Source organism: Haliotis rubra, unplaced genomic scaffold, assembly GCF_003918875.1.
Source record: "Haliotis rubra isolate DU_JTF1 unplaced genomic scaffold, ASM391887v1 Scf239, whole genome shotgun sequence".
Lineage (NCBI taxonomy): Eukaryota > Metazoa > Mollusca > Gastropoda > Lepetellida > Haliotidae > Haliotis > Haliotis rubra.
This window is the reverse complement of record NW_025766436.1, coordinates 167,898-189,943: the sequence shown is the minus strand read 5'-3', so window position 1 is coordinate 189,943 and position 22,046 is coordinate 167,898. Positions and strand designations below refer to the sequence as shown.

The 22,046-nt window shown below is 39.8% G+C and overlaps 2 protein-coding genes across 3 annotated transcripts; one reads left to right on the top strand and one right to left on the bottom strand.

The window, feature by feature from the left end:
* Nucleotides 1-502: 502 nt before the first annotated feature.
* On the top strand, nucleotides 503-3,063 carry LOC124278515. 2 transcript variants are annotated; one of them, XM_046714217.1, is made up of 5 exons: nucleotides 503-785; nucleotides 1,157-1,297; nucleotides 1,412-1,514; nucleotides 1,655-1,834; nucleotides 2,209-3,063. In XM_046714217.1, exons 1-5 carry the CDS (start codon nucleotides 679-681, stop codon nucleotides 3,061-3,063), a joined length of 1,386 nt encoding a protein of 461 aa, XP_046570173.1. In that variant the 5' UTR covers nucleotides 503-678. The 2 variants fall into 2 exon arrangements, with proteins under 2 accessions (XP_046570173.1, XP_046570172.1); XM_046714216.1 differs by having other exon boundaries at nucleotides 1,412-1,529.
* A 4,129-nt stretch (nucleotides 3,064-7,192) lies between these two features.
* On the bottom strand, nucleotides 7,193-8,618 carry LOC124278516. Its single transcript, XM_046714219.1, has 4 exons — nucleotides 8,365-8,618; nucleotides 8,102-8,199; nucleotides 7,696-7,815; nucleotides 7,193-7,518 (listed from the first exon to the last, which is right to left on the bottom strand). The coding sequence occupies exons 1-4, from the start codon at nucleotides 8,389-8,391 to the stop codon at nucleotides 7,434-7,436; spliced, it is 330 nt and encodes a 109-aa protein (XP_046570175.1). The 5' UTR covers nucleotides 8,392-8,618; the 3' UTR covers nucleotides 7,193-7,433.
* Nucleotides 8,619-22,046: the final 13,428 nt, after the last annotated feature.

Below are 22,046 nucleotides of genomic sequence, written 5' to 3'. Positions count from 1 at the left end.
TTTCGTATAATTCGTATGTAATGAGACCGAGTGTGGTATTTTATTTATTACCCACGTCTTACATGCATTTAAATTGACAAAATAGCGTATTTTTGTTATGTTTTTGGTTTCAAACCGAAACCGGTTTGATAAAGAGGTTGCGGAAGAGTTTTGTACTGTAGTACAATATTTGCATGACGTCACACTAATGACGTCACTGCCATGGTAACCGACGTCACGATGCATGCCAGTTGTCATCGCCTCGTACAGCCTCCTACAGTAAACTACTCCGTTGCAACTCGTTTCTTGGTTTCCAGTTGCTTCATTCGGCTAACATCACTGGTGGAAACATTGCGTTTATGTTTTTCGACAGATAAAATGTCTCAGTTCGACTCACAATTAAACAGCGACACGGCAACGTTCGCAATGTTTACATTCCCACAATGCATTTAAGTTGTAGAATGAATGAATTCACGTGTTTGTTATGAATGAAAAAATAGTTACGTCAGAATGTGACCTAATAGGGGGTGTAAGTCTCGCGCATTCTCATTTCCGGTGTCCAACTTCCGGTGACAAACAAACCAATCGGAGGACCGGTTATACAAAGCAGTTGCGCTACGCCACATACGTTCCTATTCGCCCGCCAATGAGACTGTTGCCAAGTCGTTCTAACCGCGGGAAATTTCTAACGGTAAAAGCATGGTTATTTGTTTCGTGTTTGGGTGTAATCACCGAAGCAATAGGGATTCCTGCAGCTTTTTCAGGTTTCCGGACAATAAACGAAGCCTATGGGGTCGTCTGTCAAGGTAAGACTACCAGAGTAAACGGGTTTAGCAGGTTTTTTTCGGACATGTCCGTAGTGGAGTCATCTCAGACCCCTACTGCCGTGCTGACTAAAACGCCTACAGAAATTATGCTGTAAAATGTTCATGTATTAACACATATGTAGTTGGTCAGTTAATGGATAATTCGGGCCCGATAATTCTTTGTGAATAATTCGAATTAAAATGTAAAATACTGCAGTACTAAATTGACTCTTGAGGTTTGATTTTCACACAATGTCATGGATCTCGTGTAGTGAGGCCATACAACATATGCTATTGGAAGTATTTCAACCTTTATAATGGATAGGCTTAATCGGTTTTAATTGTTATTTTAAATTATTTTGTAATTTCAGAAGGCTCGACAGATACCCAACATCCGAGAATGACAGGATTTGTTCATGTCATTTTGAAGGTGGCACAAAGGATGGTGATCCCATATTTTTCCCCCACAACAAAGGAAAACTGTTTCAGTTCAAGGATCCCAAACCACAGAGGTATAATGTTTTGCAGTTAATACATACATTTGCAATTTAAATGAGTAATCTATAATTAAATTTGTATTTATATTTAGGGTATATATTTATGATTATTATTTATTTTTCCTACAGAAAAAGGAGTGTGCCTTTGGAGTGCAGTGATGTACCGGCAATCCCACTGGCTCAGAGTCCTGATGTCCAAGCTGAACCTGAACACAATGGAAGGACGGATGTAGTAAGTATTTTTCATGTCAGTATAAATCAATGTTTGTTTAAAAAACATATAGCACATTATGCACACTTATGTCATTATTTTCTACTTCTCTAAATCTTTGTGCTGAATTTATTGTTCCAATACCAATATTTGTACCATAGGTGATGGAACATGGTTACGCCATACAGTGTGGAGACCAGTGTGTGGGGAAGCTGACTTCGTTAACCACTGAAGTCCAAGACTTGAAGGCCACAATCAAGTCCCTAGAGCAGGAAATCCACTCCTTAAACCTAAGGCGTTCAACCTTTTCTATCAACGATATAAGTGGCAGTGAAGAAAAGGTTGGTTAACAAATAACAGATTTTAACAGCAAAAACAAATGTATATAATAATTTTGTTTTACTTTCTCATTTATCTCTACCCCTTGGCCATTACAAAATTTAAAATAATGGGAACTTAAGTCACTTGTCATTCCCCTGTACACATAAAACAACACTCAAAATGTATAATACCTATTCTTATTAAAGGAGGGCTTTCAGGTGTGCTAATAATATTGTTGCCACTACAATTAAGTTAACAATGTATGTTAAATGCAACCGCAACAATCTAAGTAAACCTCAAATATGTTTATGAGTGTTGGTGTGTGTGTGTTGAGAGGAGGACTGGGCGCTAAATATTTTGAAGTACTGGTATTAATTTGAATGTGTGTTTACAGATGCTACTCTACACAAGCATACCCTATGATGTCTTCGAGATCATCTGCTCCATGCTGGAACGCTTCGACCTCAACTACTATGCTGGATGGAAACCATCAATTGTATCCTTGGAAAATCAGCTTTTGCTAACTCTCATGAAACTTACCATGAACAGCAAAGATCTCGATTTGGCACAAAGATTTCAAATCAGTCGTGCTACGGTGTCCAATATCTTCAATACCCTCATCCATGCTTTACATGAACTCTTTTCAGGTGTTATGGATAACTACATGCCCAGTCAGACTAAGTGTAAAGGCAGCATGCCCAAGTCTTTTGAAGATTTTGGTAGTGCTAGGGCATCTATCGATGCTATAGAGATGTCTCAGGATATCCCCAAAGACCTTGACTGTCAAAATAGAGTGTACAGCAACTACAAGTCCCGCCATACTGTTAAAGCTGTGACAGCTGTGGCACCTAATGGCGCTCTAACATATTGCACCAGTCTGTATCCTGGGTCAACATCAGATGTAGCTATTGTTAGCCATTCAAATATGTTGTCTTCTTTCAAACCAGGTGATCTTATTTTAGCTGATAAGGGTTTTACTATTCATGAAATGTTGCCACCAGGTGTAAGTTTAAATATCCCTCCATTTCTGTCAGGTAAGTCTGTTTTCACAAAAGAGGAAGGTAAAATGTGTTACAAGATTGCAAGAGCCAGGATACACGTAGAAAGGGCGAATGAGCGCATTAAAAACTTTGATATTCTAAACCACATTCCTGCAATTTATCGCCCTATCTCAAGTAAGATTTTTCAGGTTTGCTGTTTTTTGATAAATTTGCAAGCTCCATTACTCAAAGAAATAAATAAAGATTGAACATTAACAAGTATCACTATCCTTTGAAAGAACAAGAACACAAAAGATCAATCTGAAGTTTATTTTAATATATATTTCACAACTGCAAATATTCAAGTATTTTCATCAATGTATTTCTGAAATCTGCATAAATCAGCCATCTTTTTCCATTGATATAGGTGAGGTGTTTCAAGTTGACTCCTGCTGGCAACATTGCCTGGTTGCCTACCACTAGGGATGGGACGAGGAATCCCTGCCACTAGCTCTTAAGCTGAGTACCTTATTTGTCTAAAATTATCAGATAACAAGTTCAAAATGAATGACATTTTAATAAAACAAATTCACAAAATCCACTATAATGAAGCAATTTTTTGTATGATATATTCAGGGCATGATTCATGTAAACAAGTGTCTTAAGTAAACAATATTAAATGTAATTGGTTCAGAGAGAGTCTATGTGCCTATTACCGGCCTATTCACATATTGATATGGTACATATATTAAAATCACACCATAACTTAAGGCCATTACATGTGTATGAAAAACCTAAGGATACATCTAAATCATGATAACCCTTTCATAATTTCCAGACATTTACATATAAAATGAAATACTCATGAAAATTCTGGAAACACATAATGAAACGCTTGGAGTACATTGTGTGTTATCTCTTCCCTCCATATGTAATAACATATTTTGAATATTAACATACTTTAATTAGATTGTAACATACTAAAAGTGTATTTTCATTTCAGGAACACTGTGGACACGCTCAAGACACAATACAACAAGATGTCGAATGTATATTATTTTTACAATGTGTCCTGTACAGATACTAATGAAAATAACTTTTTAAACATAATGGATGACTGATTTTCTCACCAAACATTTGTACATTTTTATAGCTAAGTTGTAAAATGAGATCACTTGTAAATAAATACATGGACTGTGGATAAGCACTGAGTACTATTTGTGGTTGGGCATCTGATAAAGATATGTTCAGTTACAGTTTCGCGTAAAAATATATAAGTTGATACACGTTACAATGGAAGTTGAAATTTACAATTGACAAACTGTACAAGATTCAAATACAGCCATACCTATTGGTTCAGACAAGTTTGTTTCATGATCAACTTACACCATGCCCTAAACAATTAACCATTTAATACAGGTGTTTGGGATCAACCTACCCCTAGGGTATCCAATAACTGTCATGGTGCGTCATGTATCCACAACTCATGCTTCTTGCATGAAGCCCATGGGTGGTTAACCCGAAACAAAAATGTGTCGGGATAATAATTAAAGGCATTGTTTAAGTTGATACTGAGACAAACTGGTCTGAATTTTACAACAAATCACATGTGGCGGTGGGGTAGTCTAGTGGTTAATGCGTTGGCCTGTCATGCCGAAGACCCGGGTTCGAATCCCCACATGGGTACAATGAGTGAAGCCCATTTCTGGTGTCCCCCGCCGTGATATTGCTGGAATATTGCTAAAAGCGGCGTAAAACCAAACTCAGTCAGTCAGTACAACAAATCATCAATTGCACACTAAAAGAACATAGTCTCTTTTTCAAAATGTCAGCGTTGTTGTCACCATTCACAATATCTCCATATAGCCATGCTGAAATAAAAAGAAATTTATAATTATAACTTAATGTGGTCATGGGAGATTATTTAATCATGTAACAAAGTTCATCTTGTTCATAAGACAAACCATGAAGAATTGTTTCAGAAGGCATAAAGTAAGTGAACATCTTTTATAAGCCAGAAAATCCAACAGTAATCAATACATTTAAAAAGGGCTACCTAGTTACTGCAAAACGTTTCTTATAAACAAATGATTGTCAGTTAGTAGCCTATTATTGTCTTATCATTCTTTACTATGTTCATACAAGGCACTGGTGTGTTTGAAGTGTAATGAAGGCTGCAATATTTTCATGAAACTCTTAAACATACTTCAAATACAAACGACACAAAAGCTTCATATTACTATAAGATATATGTAACATGATGGAAACAAGTTGAATACTCAGCTTCGTGTTGCTGTTTATGTTGTGGTGAACAGTCCACTGGTGATCCAGAGCCGATCCTTGGGGTGCTGATACCTTGTTTCAGGATAGCCTTGATCCTTCTTCATATCCTCTGCAGTCACTTGGTCTTCTGTTGACTAGCTACCCACACTAAGACAATATGGTTGGAAAGTACTTGTCATAAAAGAAATCTATCAGCTTTGAGATATTTGAAGCCCATTCTGGATCCCGGTATATTCTGTGTATGAGAAGTCCACGGGGTGTCCAAATGAGGAGGTCACAGCATGTCTTCCCCATGATGTACAGTTGGCCTTGGATCTGATGGTAGTATTCATGGTCATTTGGCAAAGTAATTCTCCCATCAGTTCTGACTGCAAAGCAATATCATTTCAATAAGTAACATACCATTTCAATAACAGAATCTTGAGTGTATCTTTATACTATTTTCCAATAACTTAAAAAAAACTAAACTTTGATGTTCTTGTTTTTGGCATGTAATTTGACATATTCTATATCAACTGGTAATACACTGAAGTGGTATTTGTAATTTCACAGTACTAAACAAACTTTAAACTTCTGTTAATACCTAAGCAAAAATTCTTTTGACCAATGGCATCCAACGGTGGCTTGTCTCTGGCAGAAAATGGACACTTAACTTCGATGATGTCTGGTGGTGGTGTTGCAGACTGTGGAATTGGGGTTAGCACAATTCCATCTGGGGAAGCGCCGAGAATTCCTGATTCGTGAAGCCATATGCCTACAACGATGCATGTAACATAAGAAAGAAAATCCAGCAACCAAATTGTTTCTCATTACACTTTGTTTTTCATTTTTTAAAAGGCAACAATATCACGCCACACATCTCTACAAAGTACATAATGCATTTCTCTCAATAATACTATCAATCCCCAAGGAAGCTACCATATAATTTATTCCAATTAAAATTACGTATTTAGATTACAATATTACAATAAAAAGTTGGTCGAACATTATTTCATGCGAATCGCGTAGAATTACCTCCCTTCGTCCCTTGGAGCACTCTTCATGAATATTGTAAAATTCAACTTGTGATTGAAACCAGTTCACTGACAACACCACGTGTATATATATACCTACCTGTTTCTTCAACCTTAGCCCCAAGTTTATGATATTGGTCAATAGCGTTCCTTTCATGGTTGATCCCCCAAGCAATTGAGTCCTTCTTCTCCAAGTTGTAAGGGGAACTGAGGCGTTTCCAAAATGAAGGTGGGTAGCTGAAAAATTAAAATGATACTTGTACAACTAAAAAATCATGCAATGTATGAACTTGATAAATGTAATGCTCCTTTCATGCTTTTTCACTTCAAACATGTAATGCATGTAATCCCAAATTACCCCAAAAAGGTCATCAATTACATAATGAATGAATATATAATTTAAATTAATAAACCAATTCACACAATATGAATAAAATCAACAAAGTAACAAAACATTACGTACCTGTTTCTTTGGATAGCTCTCAAAATGAATCCAAAGTTTGATGAAGTAATCCTGTGTCTACGTACGATAGACCACATAGGATTGCTTCGCTGGCCTGAGGTAGCTGATGCTATGGTCTTCACTTTCTCTGGTGAAAGGAGAAGGGTCTTAGCCAGAAATGTCCTCTTACACAACGCTTGGATATATCCTGCACTCATAATAACATCCTCAACAGGAACAACGCATGGATCTTCTTTCTTTGGCTCTGGTGAGAGTATCCATTGCAAAGCTGAAAGGGGGAAATGAAATTAATAAATGTGGACTTTCACTTAAAACTGGTAGATGTTAGTTGATAACAAAGGAATACTTCCGACTTGTTAAATCTTGTTCATGTTAATTGTTATCATTAAGTATAATAGTTGCAATTATGATTAGGCCTTAAAAAAAAGCTTGTTCCGATTTCCCGACCGACCCTAAATATTCCTGCCGAGCCTAACAATTTTACTCACCACATAATAAATTAAATTTATTTTCTGACACATGAGTAATGTAAAAATATTTTGAAAAAAACAAAAAAAAACTACCTGCCTACCCTAGTTCTGAAATGTAGGAAATCGGAACATTTTTTTGGTTTTTTTGGTTTTTTTGGTTTGGCCTTACGCTCCTTTCAATTATCTCCAAACAAAACTCAGTTGTTACATTAAATAATTGTGGTCTTTGATTTGAAGCAAAAACAACAGCAAAAAACATGAAGAAATCTTTCCCAATTCTAACATGAAAGTGATAAGAACAAATAAGAAAAACAACAGGTAAAATTCATTCACAATTAAAAAATATTATAACATCAGAATAAAAGGAGAAACATCAAACAGTAATATAACACAACACAAATTTGAGGAGACTAATAACCAGTAAATCTTCCAAGCTTCTCCAGTTCACTACATAACTGGTCTCGATCTTCTTGAGTAACCTCTCTATTTAGTGCTCTGTTTAGATAAACAAAAGTAACAGGAAAACATTACTATATCAGATATTTTCATTTACAAACAGCACATGAGTTGTCACTGAGGTAACTGAAAAACATACTAGTCTACTGGATAAAATTGTAAGATTTGGACATTATTGTAACGTTTTCCATGTGGAAATATGTTGGTTTTAGTTACCTGTATCCTGGTTTTCTTGGAGGAAACAGGTCCTCCATAGTTGCAGTGTCAGCCCTCATCTTAGACTTTGGTTTTTTCAGCCAGCTGCACTTAACATCTGTCTTGCTTGCACGCTTGTAACTACCAAGTAAAAGTGAAAACAACAACTCTAAGAAATAATCTGAATTATTTTTTTTGTTGTTTACATGTCATTATGACAGCTAAAACTTGATTGATATAAATGCTTAAGTTCATAAAAATATAAACGGTACACCCGAATTTAATAATGGTTCTGTCACTTTCAGCTTGATATAGGCTTTCACAAGTAATATAACTGGTATATTTTTCAGCAAATATTATTGAAAATACTGCACCATTTAAAAGAAATATTCTTGACAAATGAACACACATAAATTCAATCACTCACCCAAACAGGAGAACAGCGGCGACATGGTGGCAATAGAAATTACCCATTGGACAATCACACCTGGTCACGTCCGTCCCATAGAGGTCATTTAGTTCAATCTGTAAGTAAACAGTGTACAGTTGGCTTTTGTATTCTCGAAATTATTGGTTTCTACAGACAGACACACGGAACTTATACCTTCTTGATTTCCAAATGAATACTTTTACAACACATTTCATACATAATAATATTCGTATTTCGCGCCCAAAATTTAAAGCACTGACCTGCACTCGGTAGGATTTGTCCTTCATTGACGCTTGAACATGGCCTTCTATGTGTCCAAGCTCTGGGTCATATAAAAAACCTAAGTACCCGATCGCAGCTCACAGAATTTTCGGACTTGCGAATCAATTTTGGCCTGTCTGAAGTGTAATTCACCCAGTACATAATGGAGAGCGCCATTGCTGAAAACTTTGTTTGTCACCGGAAGTCACGAAATCTCGCGATGCGCAGGATTCACTTACACGCCCTATAGAGGGCTTCGGGCTTTTCTACATTTCCCACAATGCATTCCCGGCGGCCATTTTGGAAGGCTTTGTTTACGCAGCTCATTGTTGTTGATCATTCATCCAGAGATAATGCCGACTACGTGTGCTATTGTTAACTGCAACAGTCGGGGTGGGAGAGATAAAAAGAGCTTTTATCGCATTCCTAAAGTTATTTCTGGACAGGGGGAAGCAGCAGAAAAGAAGAGTGAACGGCGAAGGAGAGCATGGATTGCTGCAATCAACCGATCCGATGTGACGTGTTACGAACAGCTTCGTGTTTGTTCGGATCATTTCATTTCAGGTAAGCTATATAATTAACATTTTGTAGGTACATACGAATCTAAAATCTTCACAATTCAAAGCCTCATTTCATATTGAATTGATGTGCTAGGTCGAGGTCGAGGGTCAGTCTTGGTAGTAGGCAGCCATGAACACTAAATGTTCGTAGGGTATGCAGTATATCATGTAAAGTTGATATTAGTACGAACTTATTTATTATGAATTCAGTGTCTATTGTTGTTTTATCAGAAAAATAGTAACATATTTTTTTTATGGTTTATTTAGTATCCTGTTTCAAAGCACAATGTGGAAACAGTATAAATTGATATTGAATCATGAGTTAACTTAATTGTCTTCTTAGAAATCTTGCATGTAGAGAATTTTACAGACAGATAAACTGTAAGTAATGACATTGTGTATTGTGTAATGAATAATTCATATATTTTCAGGAAAACCAGATCAATATGATGAATCACATCCAGACTGGGCTCCTAGCAAGCATCTAGGCTATGAAGGGACAAAGTCACCAAGTAAAGCAGCAGTACGCCACGAAAGACTGCAAAACAGAAAGGAAGCTGCTAAGAAAACAGAAGCTGCTCTTAGTTTACTTGAACTTAGTGCATACAGAGATCTGACAGAGATTTGGCTGAACCCACCCCTGAGTCACCTACTGTTGAAGAGGAACCAACCGACACAGAGAAGCTGGAGCTAGCTAATCAAGAAATAAGTGAATTAAAACAGGAAAATATGCAGCTGAGAGAACAAAACGAGTGTTTAAAGAACATTGTACACAAAATGAAGGCCAATTCACCAGAGGACTTTGAAGATGACAATGAAAAAGTGAAGTATTATACTGGATTGCCAAGTTTTGTAACTCTTATGGCACTTACTCATCTTTTGGCCCCTGACATGACAGAAAACAGAAATTCATCTCTCAGCAAATTTCAGAAGATAATCATAACCCTAATGAGACTTAGACTAAATTTGCCCATCAAAGACTTGAGTTATCGTTTTGGTGTATCTAAAGCTACATTATCCAAGGCTTTCTTAGATACTTTGAACTTAATGTATGTGGCATTACAACCTTTAGTGCGTTGGCCTGATCGTGATGAACTAAGGGAAACAATGCCGATGGTGTTTCGTAAATACTTTGGAAGGAGAGTCACATGCATTATCGACTGCTTTGAGATTTTCACTGATCGACCATCCAACATGACTGCAAGGGCACAGACCTGGTCCAACTACAAGCACCACAACACAGCCAAGTATTTGATAGGAATTACTCCTCAGGGAAGTGTAAGCTTCATATCGGAGGGCTGGGGAGGACGAGTAAGTGACAAACATCTAACAGCCAACTGCAAATTCCTAGACAATCTAATGAATGGAGATTTGATACTAGCAGATCGGGGATTTGACATCCAGGAAGTGGTTGCATTGGTTGGAGCCGAAGTTAAATTTCCATCTTTTATGAGAGGAAAACAACAGCTGAGTGCTACAAAAGTTGAGTCAACAAGAAAAATAGCTAATGTGAGGATTCATGTGGAAAGGGTCATTGGAACTGTGCGTCAGAAGTTCATGATTCTTGGAGCGACGAGTCCGATTGATTACCTCATTTCGAAAGCTGGTGACAAGTGTGCAATTCTTGATAAAATTGTGTTTGTATGCTGTGCTCTTACCAACATGTGCCCCTCTGTTGTGCCATTTGACTGACATTAACAGCTATCAACATGTGTCCTGTTGTGCCATTTCTCCAACATTAACATTCACATATTAAATTTCCATTAACTTTTATCTTGAGTTATTATTCATTGGCTACTGGTATGTTAAGCCATTAAAAAAATGAAGAAAAAAAAAAAAAAAAAAAAAAAAACAAGATAAAAAACATGTCTGCAGTTTATCCATTCTGTGTTAGGTTTAATCACAGTATTGGATAACCCAAGCTGCACTGATGAGCCCTGGGAGGGCGAAACATGTTAAATTTTCTGATTGAATCATATGATTTTAGACTACAGAAAATCTTTTTGTAAACACATTTTTGAGAGAAACAGGTATGTTTAATATTGTAACTGTTTTCCAAAATGACGACATATTTCACATATTTCGTCAACTTGATGTTGTCTATTTGTTGTTGTAGTGAGGACAAATAAATTGCCAAGAACAAGAAACCTTTCTAAACAAACTTTGAGTGCAATGCAAACATGTTTCGCCTTCCCAAGGCTCATCAGTGCAGCTAGGGTTTCCCAATAAAATAACTGAGAAAACTGCAGACATGTTTTGGGTTTTTGATGTTTTTTTGTGTCAGAACAAACAAATAATATCAACAGTGATCAGTGAAGTCAGGTAGGGAATGTGGATTCCAGGTATTTTCTTTTATTTCCTTTTTATACTTCTCAAGAAGTTACGCTCCAAGCAGTCCGAACAAAACCAATCTCCCTCAGGTTCAGCTTTCAGGTTCACACATGACAAATGAAACCACTCAAAGGGCTTGTTGGGACAGTCTTCAGAGTCACAGCCAATCATAATACCGCCTTTTGCACCATGACAAACACAGAACAGTTCCAGGTTTTCCTCAGATGTGTCCAGTCCAGGTGAGGGTTTGGAGGACTTTGATACAGCTGCTGTCTTAGCCTTGGACTTTGATGTCTTCTCTTTTGTAGCTGGTTTTGGCTTGGTCACCTTTCTATTTGTAGACTCAGACTGTCTAAGGGGCTTCTTCTTCGTTGATTTCTTAGCCGCAGATGAGATTGTCTCCTCTTCACTTAAACTGTATAATTTACCAACAAGTTCCGGAAGAATGACTGTGGCAAAACATCTTGACGATCGATCCAGTAACTTGTTCCACACATCGCTGTTGGGCTCAATCCGTTCAATGAAAATGTCTTTTGGAGTCCATACAACAAAATCACAGTAGTCTACATCAGCAACATGGATATGCGTCTGAACCTGGGAGTAATATGCATGGGTTTCCTTGAGTTTAAGTCCTGCACTGTTATTCTCAAGACAAGATCCTTTCTGAGCTCTGACATTCTCATCTCTCATGCAATATAGACACTTCACTTCAAGACATCCTCTTCCACAACAGTCACATTCAACTATGCCATCTGGAGAAGCGCCGAGATGAGGATAGTCTTTGTTGAGAAACAGTCCACAAGGTTGGGTCTTGAAATTAACATGATTTTCCAAGGAAATATCAGAGTAGTGTCTCCTTGCAACATCTTCATGATCACAACCCCATTGCATAGCAGCATTTGTAAATCTGTGTTCATGTGGATAACAAATCTGTTTTACCAGGCTGTATGATGGTTTCTCACATGATGTCGCACAAGCAGCTTTTATCCTTGAAGATGTTATTCGACCTGTCCTGAACCGAAACCACAAGTTACAGTCAGCTTGTTGCCTGGTAGCTGCCTCAACATTGATGGCTTCTTCCTCTGTAAAGGCAATACTGGGAAGTAGTGTACCGCAATGTTCCACTAGATCGTCACGAGACATTCCTTCACACTTGTCATCCCTCAGTTCAGATAACACTTTGGGGTACTTGGCCTGAAGACTAGTTGGCACATAGTCTGCGCTATATTCTTTCTTCACTGCCAAACAAACTGGTTTGTCTTCCTTCAGTGTCTTGAAAAAAGTGTCATACCGTGCCTGGGAAATGTTCACTGATAGCTTCTTCGCTGAGGTCTCATCCCTAATTACTTCAGTGTGGGTCGAATCAATTTGTTTATCAATTTGTTTTTTAAGTGTTTTTGCTGATGTAAAATCAATCTCACGTAGTGGAGCATACTGAACACTTGTCTTTGAAGCAGGTAACATCCAGTAGGCAGGTTTCTGAGTCACTGTACTGGCCTCTCTCATCCTGACTGTTGCCTCTACATAAAACAAAACTGATGCCACGTGAGAACAACTCTCTCCCAATCCTGCCTTACAGTCACAGTGAGCTGACGTTACCTTAGATTGCTTATCCGTGATTATCCAGGGTGTCAAACTTCGGTCAGATAATTTTTGAGAATGCATGACTCTTGCCTTGATAACACGATGTCCACTGGGCTGATGCAGATAAACAGAAACGTCACGAACCCATCCACAAACAAACCGGTCATAGCTGTCAAGACTCTTGTAATTTTGAAAGTCCTTCAATGTGTAAAATGGGCTGGGTTGAAAAATTAAGTAATTCACCAAGTCCGGGTATGAAACTTCTGGGAAGATGTCGTGATCTCTACTCCACTCAGACGTGTCGATCTGGTGAGGATCTTCACCACCAATTACAGATATTTTCTCCTTGTAACGGGTAAAAGCCTTCTTGTCTAATGACTCGGAATACTTCTCCATGCTACAAATCAGGTGAACAGTTATTTTCCACTGAATACTTCGGAAATATCACGTCTGTACTGGTAAGCGCTGTAATGTGAGAATGACTCTGCAAACAAAGCCTTCCAAAATGGCCGACCGTAAGGCCTTGTGGGATACTGTTACTATTTTTAGTAAAAAGGACGAAGCCCTCTATTGAGAGGTCATCGGTTATCCAATCAAATCGTTAGAATTTCAGGTCAAGTCGTTACGACACAGGTCAACGCGATACGACACTCGTGTGACGTACGAGATTAATATGCAACTACCCATACGTTGACCACGTGGGTAATAAATGGTATTATGAGCAGCGATCCACAACGCCAGCTACGATGAAATTAGTCAATTTGAGCTGGACCACCTGATCCAGCAAGTCGTCCCTTACAATATGCAGAGGTGTCATTAGTAACAGGGCATGGCGTATCGCAATCTGTAACAGTTAATTGGCACCTAAATTGCATGGAAACAATCCTAATATCCAAGACATAAGTTTTCAGAAACCAACACCAAGGACACGCTGCCATATAGTATGCACCACGCCAATGACGTATATATATCGCCATGAGTCACCTGTGCTTGTTTATGGCGGTACGTGACGTTGTGTTCAGTAGAATCAAAGGCAGCAATACTTCTCTGATTTGATTAACGACGGCTATTGCCACTTGAACAGTTTGCATAAACGCAGACTTTCTCTACGGCCGCACGTGCTATCTTCCCTGGGAGGTCGTGAAACAGCCCAACAACGCAGCAAACACAATCGCGGCTCTGCCTAATTGCTCGTGAAACGTTTATTGTGTCACTGCTTCAGCCGTTTGTTGGCACATGATGAATATCCTTCATGGGTTGTTGTTCAACGTGAGATAAGGCGCATATGTTATATGGTCTCAGACCTAATCGCACCGAGGTATGGTAACCGACTTGGGTGTGGTAACTGATTCAGGACTGATTCAGTTCCAAAAATGTGGTTTATATGCGCACCATCTGAAAGTCCTCCAAGCATTCCCGATCAATAAGATACTCGGGGTTGTGTTGGGAAAACTGTGGACTGTATGTTAGCAATATGTGAACTGTCAGATTGTCAAGTGCGCCCCCGTACGTGTATGTAAACTGTCAGATTGTCAAGTGTGCCCCCGTACGTGTATGTAAACTGTCAGATTGTCAAGTGTGCCTCCGTACGTGTATGTAAACTTTCAGATTGTCAAGTGTGCCTCCGTACGTGTATGTAAACTGTCAGATTGTCAAGTGTGCCTCCGTACGTTCATGCTCTTAACCACTGGTTTACATGATTCAGATTTCATACGTTATAGGTCGCTATCGTATACATATTGTAAAGAATTTGATGACTGATATAAACCAATATGGATGACGTCAGTGTGTTAGCAAGCTTATTTTCAAAACGTTTTTTTGTTTCAACCATCTATATAGCTGATTAAATGCGTATGTTCAAGGTATAAGTCATATGATTATTTCTTTGTAGTCTTTTAAATGGCATTTAGTGTATCGAGAACCTTAATAACTCGTCAGTATTACACAAGTATTAAAGCAATTTAGCAATGACACAGTACAGCACCCGGCAACCCCTCTCGTTCTGCTTAAACCCCTCACATCCTCTCGCGTATGTAACAAGTTATATGGTCTGATTGGCAGTCTTACAAGTTTGGTCATTTGTACACAATTAATACCCATTGACCATATGCACATCCTGCTAGTTATATATGACGGTGTCTCACGATTTATGCGATATATTTGGAGACCTGTGTTGACCAAGTGAAACAGAATTATGGGAAACGAGTTTATAGCCCCCAATCCAGTTTATTAAACGTTCCACGAGAACGTTTTCAACGAACATGACAATGTTAACATATCTAGGGATTGTATTTTCATTACTATTTGTTAGTGCTTGAAATTGCCTACACCTGACAAAATGCCACTGAGTATAGTAGTATCCTTAATGCTTCCTAAATAGTTCTTGGTATGAAATTTCTGTTAATGTCTGCTAAGACAGTATTACTAATGTTAAGCATTCATAAAAGTTAGTTTGGACCACTAATCTATGCAGGATATGAATTTTAGAAATCTGATGACTGTTAAAACTAATCTGAGGGCCATCGATGGTGATACGATTGGTTTAGGTGAGGTGGGTTGAAATTGGGTTTAACGTCGTGCTTGAGAATATTTCGCTCATATGACGACATGCATGCGGGTGTATGTGTATGTGCGGCTGCTTGTACTAGCCCAGACTTAAGCTGGTTTTATAGTGCTAGCCCACTGAGTGAGTGAGTGAGTGAGTTTAGTTTTACGCCGCACTCAGCAATATCCCAGCTTTATGGCGGCGGTCTGTAAATAATCGAGTCTGGACCAGACAATCCAGTGATCAACAGCATGAGCATCGATCCGCGCAATTGGGAACCGATGACATGTGTCAACCAAGTCAGCGAAACTGACCACCCGATCCCGTTAGTCGCCTCTAACGACAAGCATAGTCGCCTTTTATGGCAAGCACATGGGTTGCTGAAGATCTATTCTACCCCGGATCTGCTAGCCCACTGAGTTACCATGCCGCAGTGAAGCATGAATACCCCACTCAGACACATTATACTGACTCCGAGCCGCCCAGTCCTTGTTGTACCCATTAATGTCGAGCACCAGGCAGGGACCAACAAGTACCATACTTTAACGTCTTTTGGTATGACGCGGTTGAGGATCGAACCCGCGACCTTCCGCTCTAACCACTACACCACGGAGGCGGTCGATTGGTTTAGGAGATCTATGGGAGTATTCGAATTGTTGTGACTCTCTGTTCATACATCTGCAACTGGATACGTATACTCTAAAAAAACCTTCAATTTTGATAGGAAGCATAAGCTTTAACAAACTTTTCAAAGACAGACATCTTATGAACGCACCACCATTTCTCTTTATCACCACCCCTAAACACAACGCATGGGATGCACGCGCACAACGCAGTAGCCCCACACACGTGCATGGGGTGTCATAATCACTGTAGACCATTACTTTTCTCATGCTCAAATCTAAGTTTACTCAAGTCTGTTTGTGTCGGTGAAACCTCGTTGGTATGGCAACAGCTACAATATAATTATCAGCATACTCTGTGGAAAAGGTCCGTGTATCCTTTGAAGATCCTCACTTTATTTTATCCACGGGATATGAAATGAAAAATACGTGTTTCCCTCTCTCCCGTGAGTATTTGAGCACTTGCACAGCAGAGACAGCTTTTGAAATCTAAAGGTCAAGATTCGAATAACAATTTTAGCGCACACTAAAATGTGTCGCACTTTCAAAACGACTTAATGAGTACCTGTGTTATTTCTCATATTTTAGTCTTCGTTCCCTTTGAATCTGAACAATTGCATAAAAGTAGAGTACAGATCTTCCTCCCCTCAACCCAAGTCGATTGTTCAAGAGAGGAATCAAATTCACTTGTATCACTTTTTAAACGTATTTCCTTTACAGACAATAATTTCTTTGTTCCTTGCGGGGGTCTAAAATGAAACACTGAATCCACAGTCATTTAACAAACCAGCTCGTTAGATGTCTTGCTGAAAGTGATAACGCTTTAGTGACTTCACAAACATCACACACTTATGCTAATGGGTTAGTAGAGCACATGTCAAATACCAGGTATCGGTATGAAAGTATATGAAAGGAAGTTGAAATCCCACATGGCACTTCACTTCCGGGAGACTGAAGCTAAAACGGAAGTAGAATGACATCATGGTAGCATGGCTTCACGCCCTTTGGAACACAAGCCGTTTCCACTGCAGTTTGCAATTTCAGGAATCACTGGATATCCTCTTGTAATGACGATTATATCGATGCCCAAGAGGCCGCATCTCCATGGCATTAACAAAGGTTATACCCCCAACAGTGCGGCAGCCCTATTACTGTACATGAACAGGGACGGATTAATATACCCCTTATTTGAAACTCCTACGGAAACAGTGGAGAGTGGCTATACAACTGTAAAGGGATGGACACCAGAACATGACAGGGCTATGTAACTCTAAAGGGATGGACACCAGAACATGACAGGGTTATGTAACTGTAAATGGATGGACACCAGAACATGACAGGGTTATGTAACTGTAAATGGATGGACACCAGAACATGACAGGGCTATGTAACTCTAAAGGGATGGACACCAGAACATGACAGGGCGATATAACCGTAAATGGGATGGACACCAGAACATGACAGGGTTATGTAACTCTAAAGGGATGGACACCAGAACATGACAGGGCTATGTAACTGTAAATGGGATGAGCACCAGAACATGACAGGGCGAAATAACCGTAAATGTGATGGACACCAGAACATGACAGGGCTATGTAACTCTAAAGGGATGGGCACCAGAAAATGACAGGGTTATGTAACTGTAAATGGGATGGCCCTAGAACATGACAGGGCGATATAACCGTAAATGGGATGGGCACCAAAACATGACGGGGCTATGTAACTGTAAAGGGGGTGGATACCAGAACATGACAGGGCTATGTAACTGTAAATGGGATGGGCACCAGAAAATGACAGGGTTATGTAACTGTAAATGGGATGGGCACCAGAACATGACAGGGCGATATAACCGTAAATGGGATGGGCACCAGAACATGACGGGGCTATGTAACTGTAAAGGGGGTGGACACCAGAACATGACAGGGCTATGTAACTCTAAAGGGATGGGCATCAGAACATGACAGGGCTATGTAACTCTAAAGGGATGGGCACCAGAACATGACAGGGTTATGTAACTGTAAAGGGATGGCCATCAGAACATGACAGGGCTATGCAACTGTAAAGGGATGGGCATCAGAACATGACAGGGCTAAGCAACTGTGAATGGGATGGGCACCAGAACATAACATGGTTATGTAACTCTAAAGGGATGGACACCAGAACATGACAGGGCTATGTAACTGTCAATGGGATGGGCACCAGAACATGACAGGGCGATATAACTGTAAATGGGATGGGCACCAGAACATGACGGGGCTATGTAACTGTAAATGGGATGGGCACCAGAACATGACGGGGCTATGTAACTGTAAATGGGATGGACACCAGAACATGACAGGGCTATGTAACTATAAATGGGATGGGCACCAGAACATGACGGGGCTATGTAACTGTAAATGGGATGGACACCAGAACATGACAGGGCTATGTAACTGTAAATGGGATGGGCACCAGAACATGACAGGGCTATGTAACTGTAAATGGGATGGACACCAGAACATGACAGGGCTATGTAACTATAAATGGGATGGGCACCAGAACATGACGGGGCTATGTAACTGTAAATGGGATGGACACCAGAACATGACAGGGCTATGTAACTGTAAATGGGATGGGCACCAGAACATGACGGGCTATGTAACTGTAAATGGGATGGACACCAGAGCATGACAGGGCTATGTAACTATAAATGGGATGGGCACCAGAACATGACGGGGCTATGTAACTGTAAATGGGATGGACACCAGAACATGACAGGGCTATGTAACTCTAAAGGGATGGACACCAGAACATGACGGGGCTATGTAACTGTAAATGGGATGGACACCAGAACATGACAGGGCTATGTAACTGGGATGGACACAAGAACATGACAGGGCTATGTAACTGGGATGGACACAAGAACATGACAGGGCTATGTAACTATAAATGGGATGGGCACCAGAACATGACGGGGCTATGTAACTGTAAATGGGATGGACACCAGAACATGACAGGGCTATGTAACTGGGATGGACACAAGAACATGACAGGGCTATGTAACTGGGATGGACACAAGAACATGACAGGGCTATGTAACTATAAATGGGATGGGCACCAGAACATGACGGGGCTATGTAACTGTAAATGGGATGGACACCAGAACATGACAGGGCTATGTAACTGTAAATGAGATGGACACCAGAACATGACAGGGCTATGTAACTGTAAATGGGATGGACACCAGAACATGACAGGGCTATGTAACTGTAAATGGGATGGACACCAGAACATGACAGGGCTATGTAACTGTAAATGGGATGGACACCAGAACATGACAGGGCTATGTAACTGTAAATGGGATGGACACCAGAACATGACAGGGCTATGTAACTGTAAATGGGATGGACACCAGAACATGACAGGGCTATGTAACTGTAAATGGGATGGACACCAGAACATGACAGGGCTATGTAACTGTAACTGGGATGGACACCAGAACATGACAGAGCAATGTCGGCTTCTAAGAAGAAAATGATTCGGTGTGATTGTGGTATACTCCTCAGGGTGATTGACTGTTGTGGGTCAAAAGTTGGCTATTCAAAACAGCCTCTAGTTCTACCAAAGCAATCCGAAGGACAGATTCAGAAACATAAGTATTTCTCTAAGTAGCTCTGAGAGCAAGCAGTATTATGGTCGCCTCTGTAAGGTACCAATGAGGTTTCTCATGAAACCCCTTCTAAATGGCGTGCTGGTCGTTGGGAATTAGCTCAGCAAAGAGTCCAAAGTCACAAGAAGCTAATTACAATTTTATTAACAAATACAGAATAACATTGGGTGACAGAGTCAGTACAAGCCCCTGGGCCGAGGGCTAGAGCTAACCTGAGTTGGAGAGTCTAAACCCAACTGAGTAACATTTTGATTTCCTAACTATTTATCTAACATTGAAACAACATAAAGATTACGATTTGTTGATTATGTGACAAGAAAGGGTGTGCCTGATAATACCCTACAATAAATGAAATGACCAGACAGAGGGGAGTACTTATTCCTGCTAAACCTAATTCACCTGGCACTAATCTTGTTCACACATTTACTGGATGCTTGAATGATAGTATTACAATAGACACGCTTACTCTAGGTTAATCTTAATGAGCCCAAATTGAAGAGTTTGGTCTCAGCCAGCTCAAAACTGGATTATACAACAGCGTGTGACAAAACTCTTAATTGGAATTTCTAAAGGGGGATTAGTTATAGTCTGTATTAAGATGTGTACCACTGGGCTGCCCGGTACAGGTAGACTAACATCTCGTCTCTTAAATAAACACATTTTAAAGAAAATAATGTTCACTTTCATCATTTTCATAAACCTGGAAATCTGGACTTATACCTTTTTTAACAGTTTTAACAGTATGACTGAGATAAGTCTTTACTACTTTTGACTGGAGTCTTTCTCTAAGCTATTACTGATCATCATGACACTAATATTCTATATATATATTTTCCTAATAAGAATATCTGTTGAGTGATGATAACCACACATATTATTTTAGCAATATTCCAGCAATATCACGGCGGGGGACACCAGGAATGAGCTTCACACATTGTGCACATCTGGGGAATCGAACCCGGGTCTTCAGCCTGACGAGCGAAAGCCTTAGCCACAAGGCTACCCCACCGCCCCTATTATGGTGAGAAGTATCTTGTCTGGTGTTGTAGATAACCCCAGTTGCTCCATAGCAGGTGACATGAGTATCTTTCTCTGCGATCCATCATCAAATACGGCATGAGCTTCTATACTTCTGCCTGGTCCATGAAGATCCATTTTCACCTTTAAGTGACACCATCACACCATCAAGTGTCTAAACTGTCAGTGCAAGGTCATCGAATCTTCCAGTTCGTGCGACTCCGAGGTTTTGGTAGCAAATGTAAACCCGGGGACGAGGGAAAATTTTCCCAACTCCAAGGGTTTACATTTGCTACCACAATCGAGGGGTGTTTTATCGGACTTATGAACTGTCATGAATGTAAAACACAAATATGTATTATGTTCAGTTTGTGCAAATGTTTTGTGTACCTGTACTAAGCAGAACTACATTGATGGAACAGCCCGCAAATGATGCAACAGCCGGTGTCAACTGGGATGCGACTGTCAGCCAACACCTTGCCTCACACGTGCAATGCACGTGGGCCTAGATTTTTTCGAAGCTCTCTTAGCGCTAAGATAGTCGTAAGTGCCATCCATTTACATTAACTTACGACTATCTTAGCGCTAAGAGAGCTTCGAAAATCTAGCTAGCCAATGGTCTGCATGCGCTACCCGTGTCCTACACGTGCGCTGCCCGCAGTACCCATCTTGTGAGGAACACATGATTCATACTGACAAACAATCTTGTTCTTCATAGCGATCCTTCGTAGCCTAGTGGACAAAACCGCCAAGCCAGAGAGCGAAGGTTTGCGGGTTCGAAACCAGTTATCGCCACTATATATTGGAAGGTTTCAATAATGTGATATTTTATGATCAGTGATAGCAGGACAAACTTGCATCAATCATAACCTATGTTATGAAACTGTCGAAATTTAACCTGATATGAGTTTTCGAAACGTGTACTTCAAAACCTAGGTTTAGAAATGATCAGTGCAAAGTCAAAGCAGAGGTCTACCTGATTCTGGAAGCAACCTACTTTAGTGCAGACAAACGCGGAGACAGGTTTATAAAATGGTAAGAAGAGAATCACAGAGTTCACTTTGAATAAGACGATGGGGTTGTCCATACTTGTCTTGCAAAGCATGCAGGGCTGCTGGAAAGGGGGGTTGCCACATATATGTAAAGGCCTTGGCTAACCTTTTACAATACCTGATACCTATTGTCAGTGTGTGTATATATAAATAATGGGCCACTCCCTTATCAGCCATAAGTTTAATGAATGCTCCTGGAGGAAGTGCATAACACAAGATGTCAGCAGTGTTAGGCACCAGCATGTTACACCTGTATCATGTACAACAAGCAGTAAAGTTGTGAGTATCGAAGCCTTCTTATGTTATGACACTTATATCTC